The sequence below is a fragment of the Pinus tabuliformis genome, chromosome 2_2 (genome assembly GCF_031772625.1).
Source record: "Pinus tabuliformis cultivar Carrire ecotype Pingquan chromosome 2_2, CPIR1, whole genome shotgun sequence".
NCBI classification, from domain to species: domain Eukaryota; kingdom Viridiplantae; phylum Streptophyta; class Pinopsida; order Pinales; family Pinaceae; genus Pinus; species Pinus tabuliformis.
The window spans coordinates 463,039,073-463,047,929 of NC_142300.1; the positions used below are offsets into that span (position 1 = coordinate 463,039,073).

An 8,857-nucleotide genomic window follows, 5' to 3' on the forward strand; every position below is an offset into this window, starting at 1 on the left:
GTACAAAAATCTATCCAATGTCGAATTATGAAAAACATTGTCTCAATGCGATAATCAATATGACAATCGTTGTCACAATGTTAATCCTTTGTGTTTATAATATTAATCCCTTAGGTTTTTAATATTAATAATATTGGGTTTATAATATTAATCCCTATGCTAGGGTCTATAATATTAATAATATTAGGTTTATAATATTAATTCCTTGGCTTTATAATATTAATTGCAATGGTTTATTAATCCCCTGGGTTTATAATATTAATAACTTGGGTTTTTAGTCCCTTGAGTTTATAATATAAATAATGTCTTGGGGATAAATATCAATAATTAATATTAATATTAATATTAAATCCATACCATTGACGCTTACCGAATTGTATCATTCAAATTTACTAATGTGATTGTGCATATGGTCGATATACCCTTATCAACATATATCAACGACATTTATTAATGTGATTGTCCTAGTAATTCAATGAACCTACTTCAATCTTCAATCATAAAATTTAATAAAAAATTGAATAAAAATATTTACCTATTAACCATGATTTTTTAAAAATTTAAAATCAATTTTTTTTTTTTTTCAAAATTCGTTATAAATTTCAATCATATAAATTACTAAATATCGAAACTTTATAAAGATCTTAAAAAATACCAAAAAAATTACTATACAAAAATTGTAACCTTGTCAAATTAAAATATTAACTAACCTAATTGCCACAATTTTTTTTGTTAAGATCAATTCTTGAATTTAAATTATTGAACTTTCTGGTTTTTGAATCTTCAAACATCTAACAGTTTTAACAACTTAAAATGACTTCTCCCAAATGAATGTAGATAAATCAATATCAACCTAACTATGTTATATTTATAATCTGTGTGGTTGTATTTATTATTAAAATTAAAATTTCACTTTATCAGTGTAATTAAAACATTAATAAAAATCACAATTTACTTTTATTGAGATGTTTATAAAGCAATTTATGACACGTTAAATTTTAAATATTTATAGTTAAGTAATTTTTATTATTAATTGTTTGAATGTTTATATACATATTTGTTATGATTAAGTTGGTATATTTAGTTGATTGGATTTATTTTGTTTGGTTAATAAGAATCATTGGAATTATTTGCAAATATTTTAATGTAATGATTTCAATTTTTGTTGAGGATAAATAATTTTTAAACATCTATATAATGAATTACAATATATAATTGGATTTAGTTATAAATATACATATAATTTTGAAAAAAGAGAAGAATCTTATATCTCTGAATTTATAATTAACTTAATTTCCTCTCTTCGTAGAGATGGATTTGGCAGAGAACAATCTTATATCCCTGAATTAATAATTAACTTAACTTCCTCTCCTCATAGAGATTAATGAGATATTGCATAAAAATATTTATTAGCTACCATATTCTTTACCCTTTAAAATTAGAAAATTTTCAGCCATTAAATAATAAGTTACAAATTTTAAGTATATGATCTACTAAATACATAATATGGATTGAACTTTATAAAAATTCAACAATTTTCTATTTAAAAATTTATCATTTAAAATTATAACTTTTTTAAGCCATTCAAAAATAATAAATTATAAATTTCAATTATATGATCTACTAAATACATAATATGGAATCCAACAATTTTCTATTTAAAAATTGTGGCCTACTAAAGTTAATCCAACAATTTCCTATTCAAAAATTGTAGCCTTAATCCAACAATTTCCTATTCAAAAATTGTAGCCTTAGGAAGTTAAAATATTAACTAAAGTTAGTGGACCCAATTTTATTTTATTAAAATGAAACCGAAAGAATAAGGAAAACACATTGTACCTCGTTGGACCCTATTTTTTTCCTATGGCTTTTGGATAGTCAAGCATCAGATATTTTAGCATCTTAAAATGACTTCTCTCAAATGAATATAGATAAATCGCTTATATTTATAATCTTTCTTTATAGTATTTACCATTAAAATTTCAATTTCACTTTATGATTGCAATCTAAACTATATTTTGATAATACATTCGATAATTTTGACAAATCACTTAATAATATATATCGTAGAAGTATCCATCGCTTCATAGTACTTAATCTTTATTACCTTCGGACCTTCAAAATGTATTACGAGGAAAATCTCGAACTCCATGGAAATACAGGCCAATCTAGTTGCACTCTCGCTCACACTGGAATTGAATTTGAATCTGTACCAAGCCAATACACTCAACACCAAACGTTTAGGTTAGGCGTGAGTATTCCTTCAAACTAAACGAATAAGCGTTATCTTTCAACTAGCTCGGTCATCACTACCTTTGACGTGGTCCAGACTCCACACTTGAGACTCGGCTTTACATTAACGCTAGCCAATCTCGAAGATCATTTTTTCTTGTTCAATACTTCAATGAATTTGTCTTTTATAATGCGGGCTTTTGACAGCGAGGACGTCGTCAACCATGAATTTTATAATGTGCTCTTTTGTCTTCGTTAGCCAGCGTAGAGTTGAACAGTCTACGGCGACCATTGAAGAAACAAATGAGCAATATGGTTCAATATGCATATATATCATGATCGCGCTAGAGAGATATTTGGCAGATATCTCTATATGCATTTCTCCTCTTGCAACTTCTTAGGAGAATATTCATTTTGCTGTGTTATAGACTTTGGTTGGAAGTAGGAGCCCTTTAGATTCGATTTTTCGAACAATGGCCCATTATGCTTTTAGTCATTAAGGCCATGAGGATGACGAGGGATCCAATATAGTTCAATAATATTGTGGTTGGTTTGTCGGCTGTGCTTTGCACAATCAGTCCAGGTTCGATTCTCGGACGCATTTTCTGGATCGACTTTACTGTATAAAATCGCCGAAGCAACACGTACCAAGATTTCCGACCCAGAAAGAAAAGAATGCGAGGTGAAGTGCCCTCTTGCTTCTCCAGCGAGAGTAAAGGCAATAGCTCGGAGAATCTGGTGTCATCGACCTACGAGACAAAATGTGGGGGCAGAGGCCACAATGTTATAAGCGTTACCTGGGACAAGAATGTGATGGTTCGGGCGCTATGCATCGCTATTGGAGAACCACCGGCGAATAGATCCGTCTGTAAAGTGGAGATGAAACCCTGGAAATTCTGGAAAAAGCAGGGATCATGGAAGCGTTCCGATATTATCGATGGAAACAGAGTCAAAGTATTCTGGAACTTGGAATCTGTGAAGTTCTTGTCAGGGCCTGAGCCTGAACGAGGGTATTACATTGCCGTTGTGTGCAACGAGGAGATGGTTTTATTATTGGGCGATATGGAAGAGGAGGCATGCATCAAGACCAAGTCCAGGTGCTCTCCTGACGCGGTTCTGGTGTCGAGAGAGGCACACGTCCTCGGCAAGGAAAGTTTTGCTACCATGGCTCGGTTTGGCGATGGGAAGCGGTCACATGAAGTATTGATTGAGTGCCAAACAGAACGAACCGGCGATCCGGCTCTTGTTATCAGCGTCGATAGGGAGGTGGCTGTGGAAGTGAAGCATTTACTCTGGAAATTCAGGGGCAACGGTACCATCTATATAGGAGGAGTTACTTTTCAAATCTTATGGGATGTGCATGACTGGCTGTTTACTGGAGTGGGACATCATGGTTTGTTCATTGTTAAGTCCATGATGCAGCAAGTCGATTCCCTCAGAGACATGAACGACTGTGACATTCCTTCAGATTTCTGTCTCGTGGTCAGCGCATGGAATTATAGTAGTAGCAAAAATACAAATTAATAGGTCATATACGCGGATTACAGGCGTTGGATTTTGATGTTTTTAAGGTGGCAATTGCAGAGACAAGCAAGAAATGGAAACCATAATGGACGGCCTTGCTTACATATGTTTTAATATCGTTTGAAATTCCCTTGCGCTTCTCCATCCAATAATCTTCCGAGCGTAAAATCCTGCTGTTCAACGTGGATGCTTCATTCTTATAGCATAATGTTTGTATTTTAACATTACAATTACATTATTATACGTGCTACGGGCATGGTGCTATACACATGGTATTAAGTATTGGACTTTTACTTTGCGAATTGTTTTTTATCACAAAATATCACAATTTGGGCGTGCTGTGGATTGTTTTTATTATTATTTGAATTTATTTATAAGTGTATTAAGTGTTTTTCCCCAACATGTACAACCACAATGTTTTCGTTTTCATAATTGTACTTTCATAGTTAGCAAACATTTAGGAGAAATAAATTAATTATAATAGGGTGGAGCTTAGTAATTCAAAAATGATGGCTCAATGAATTGACATGTAAGCCATTGAAGCGAGAAAATGTTTTAAAGTCTGAACAGGGTGTGAGGGAATTCACGAATGAGCTAGCCAGCCAATTATTTGTATATACCAAATGGGAAAATTGCTAAGTTAGCATTGCAGTTGGGGGATTTCACTCACATTTTCCACCATTGGCGCCACCAAACTGCCGATGCCGCTCGAAGACTGTATCTTGGAGGATTGCCCCTTATCATGCCATTACCTCAAAAAACCAGGAGTTTCTAGCATAACTGAGATCGACTCTCACGGCTTTTGTAATCGCCATTGTTTGATCTTTGTGAATTAATGAATGCATGCATTATTCACCCCTGATCATGTCGTTACGGCCAACAGCTAGGAGGTTGTGGCATTTATCTTTGGCGGCTTCAACACCTGTTACTTTAGAGGCACCCGATACCCTAGATGCCCCATACATCTATCACCTAGTCACTTCCGAAACCACCACATTAGCAGTTGAAGCTCAGTGGGTGGGGCTCATGAATTGCACATTTAGTGATGCAGGCAGTGGAGCATGAGATCTTGAATGATTGTTTCAACGTCAAAGGAGTGTGGAAGATTTGCTTCTAAGATATTTTACGAAGATGGGGGTTTAACATAGTAGACTTCACTTCGAGTTTAAAATGTACAAGAGAAGGAATAGGGGTGGCGACAAAAGTACTTATTTTAGGTATGGCGCTTGGGCAATGTTTTACGTCATTATTATTTGTTTTCTTCTGTAGCACAATCTTGACTCCTAGTACACTTGGTTATGAATTCCTTTGGAAAGTTCCTCTTTCATTATCAAAATCCTCACAAATATTGTGTTTCTATGGGTATCACTACGAAAATTTGTAGTTGTGATTTCAAGATTCTTTCCCTTTCAAAACCTATAATTCAATATGTTATAAGTAGAAACATCACAACCACACCTATTTTTAGCCATTTTTTTCAAAATCGAAATCTCTAAATCAAATTCATTACCCTTGCACAATGCATCAAAAAGGGTATTGTATGAGCTATGACATCTAAATATTGCGCAACACCCATACATTTCAAGACGTTGAAAGCCCTATCGGGCCTTTCCTTATTTATGCCAACCATTGATAAGAATACCAAATCTTATCTTATTGGGTTTAAGCTTAGAGTTGACAAGCATTAACAAAGCCTCGCTCTATCCTATTTCGTGGGATATGCATAAAACACGAAGAAAGGTATTTAGGGAAACCATTTATAGGTTACATCCATGTTTCTCCATTCTCCCAAAAGACTTTGTAGTTTGTGTTGAAGTTAAGGTTTTCTTCCTAATATTTAATGGTTCTACATGGGATTTTTTAATGGTTCTACGTGGGTATTTTATCTTTGAGAAGAGATGTGTTGGCTACATGCCTTTGAACTAAGTTACAATGAGGCTTGGTGGCATTTTTACTCATTTAGACAAAATGAGAAGCCCTAAACATCCAAAAAGCTAACCCTAAGAGATGAAGCGTCAAAATCTTGTGGGCCCCGTTGGAGTAAGTTGGAACCCCAACTTCCTAGCGTTGTAACTTTGGTATACAATCTTCCTTTGGCTGTCATAATACATTGTTTTGAAGATATCAAAGAGGAGGACGAAAAAAACCATTAAATTGGTTTAACACTTTTCTTGTCTTTCCATTTTCCCAAGAACATATTTTAGTCCCTCAAAACGGCTCCAAAATTTTAGGACTCGAAAAATTTCCAAAAATAGTAAGTTGTGCTACAGTTAAGGAAAATGAAAAGAAACAATGGTGTAGGTCCAAGTGCAATAGGTGGGTGGCCACCAATATCCACTTGGATCAGTCTTCCCCCATTAGGAAGCTGTGGTCCCCATTGTGTTGAGTGTCTCCATGAGATGGAGAAACTTCTACTAAACTTGGTCCCTCGTGAGCCATTTGTCTTGGTGCAAGATTTGGCTAGATTTGACAACCTGATACAATTGGATCTTCTATTGGTGAGTGTTCTTGATCTATGTGTTCATGATCTGATTAGTTGTGGCTTCTTCCATGCAGTCTGGGTTTAGCACTGTTGGTATGAGTTGTTCTGCAATGTCTGATGTGCCGAGTAATGGTGGAAAGTATGGCTAAAGGAAGTCCACATTGAACACTAGGTGCAGGCCAAGTAATGGGGGAATGTTGAGCTCAAAATAATTGTCTCCCATAACCTTAGTGATGGTGTAAGGCCCATATCGGAGCAGATGAAGCTTGCGGTGGGCCCAAGCGAGATGCTTCTTCTGCAAATGTAACCAAACTTTGTCGCCCACCTGGAAACTATGTGTCACTCGATGTTGATCATGACACTGCTTGTAAATAGAATTGGCTCTGTCTAATATGTCATGGACTTGCTGGCGAATGTGCTGACTGTGCTCAATGAAGCTGTTAGCACTGTCAGCTTCGACCTAGAAATGATTTGAATGTACCTGAGTAGTTGCAAATGGTATGGCCAAATCAATGGGACATAGTGGTTGGAATCCCAAACTCACCTAAAATGGGCTATGGCCAGTTGAGTTGTGGATAGATATGTTGTAACTATGATGGATATAGGGTAGGCTTTCATACGTTGGGCGTGGATGCTTTAAGTTTTACATACGCATAATGTTGATGATCATCCTATTGACGACCTTGGTTTGGCCATCAGTTTTTGTGTGGAAGGTCATGGACTTAGTGAGTTTGGTATCCAGCATCGACTAGAGGCTTACCCAAAATGTACTTATGAACTTGCTCTCCTGATCTGAGATAATGGACTGTGGGATCCCAAAGTGTACCCACACTCGTTCAAAGAAGAGATTAGTAGTGGCTTTTGTTGTGATACTTTTCTTGCAGGCCACCAGAATGGCCATCTTAGAGAACCTGTCCATGACCATGAAAACGTAATCGTTGCATGCTTAGCAGAAGGAAGGCTCGACATGTAATCCATGGAGATGGATTCCCAACACTAACTAGAAAGAGGGAGAAGAGTATATAGGCCTTGCTTCTTGATGGTCAGTTTCGAAATCACATAGGTAGTGTAGGATCTTATGTACTTCCCAATATCCTATCAAAGGTTCGGCCAATTAAAATACTTATGCAGTACTGTCACTATTTTCTCTTCTCTGAATTGTCCAGGGACCCAACTATAGTGCGCCTCCCAAATCATCTTAACACGCTTGCTTGAAGGAACACAAAGGTTTCTTAGGTGGCATAATGGTGCACCCTGGAGGTTAAAAACATGAAATTTCTTGCCTTCCTCGAGCATCGGGTATGTGTTGCCAAATTCTGGATTGCTCTTGTAAATATGTGGCCACCCCGAAGTCTCATGTCTACAAGAGTCGAGCACAGTGGTCAGCACCATGACCGACGGTCAGTTGAGGTAGTATAAAACATTACCGGTGCTACCATTCTTGTACTTAATGTTCAAATGGAATTGTTGCAGGTATGTGTGCCATTTCTAATGGCGATTGTTCTACAACTTTCCTTATGTTTGTATGAATCGCACAGGTCAATGGTCTATGTGGATGACCACTTCCTTCCCTAGAATGTAATGCTTCTATTGTCGTCAATCTCGCACAATGGAATACATCTCTTTGTCATAGGTGGGATACTTTCGAACTGTGTCTAAAAGTGTCTCATTGTGATATGCCATTGGATGCCACTTCTGAGTAAGATAGATGCCAATAACATATTCAGAGGCATCTTTTTCAATCTGAAATGGTTGTTGTAGGTCTAGTAATGTGAGCACCAGTGCAGAGTAGAGATGATGCTTCAACTCGACAACTACCTTCTATTGGGATTCAGACCAAAATAAATTTTCTTTCGCTACACCCTTGGTGACTTGACTTAAAGGCCAAGTGATATTAGAGAACCCTAACATGAATGTGTAGTAGAAATTGGTGGGACCCAGAAAACTAGAGAGCTATGTTAGAGTGGTTTGGGTTGGCAAATCCTGAATAACTTGTATCTTGGCTAGGTCCACATGCGCATCCCTCTCATCAATGTTGTACCCCATATATTGAACCTGGGTCATACCAAAAGTGCATTTCTCTATATTGGCACACAATTTGTGTTTTCATAGGGTTCGGAGGACCTGTTGAATATGGTGGAGCTGCTCTTCCAAACTCTGGCTGAAGATCAGGATGTCGTCCAAATACACTACAAAAAATGCATTTGTGAAGGGCCGCAAGATATCGTCCATTAGCCTCATGAAGGTTGCGGGGGCATTCATTAACCCAAAAGGCATGACCAGCCATTCAAAAAGCCCCTCCTTGGATTTGAAGGTAGTCTTCCACACATTGGAGGGTTTGATTGGTACCTAGTGATAATCATACTTCAAGTCAATCTTGTTGAAATATTTGGCCCCCTTGATTTGGTCTAGAAGGTCATCAATCCATGGGATTGGATACCTATTCCAGACAATGATCTTATTCAACACCCGATAGTCAATATAGAGTCTCTAAGTTTCGTCCTTCTTCTGTACCAACACGATCAGGCTTCCACAGGGTGATGAACTCAGTCTGATGTGCCATTTATGCAACAACTCTTGAATCTACCTCTTGATTTCATCATTCACCATAACGGAGTG

General features: G+C 36.7%; 1 protein-coding gene across 1 annotated transcript; it reads left to right on the top strand.

The window, feature by feature from the left end:
- The first annotated feature begins 2,907 nt into the window (after positions 1–2,907).
- LOC149193301 (uncharacterized) lies at positions 2,908–3,756 on the top strand. The gene has a single exon (XM_089407280.1). The coding sequence runs from the start codon at positions 2,908–2,910 to the stop codon at positions 3,754–3,756; it is 849 nt and encodes a 282-aa protein (XP_089263406.1).
- Positions 3,757–8,857: the final 5,101 nt, after the last annotated feature.

What these genes read in the sequence shown, in the direction of transcription:
- LOC149193301 (XM_089407280.1), top strand. Translation starts at nt 2,908, where the DNA reads ATGCGAGGTGAAGTGCCCTCTTGCTTCTCCAGCGAGAGTAAAGGCAAT.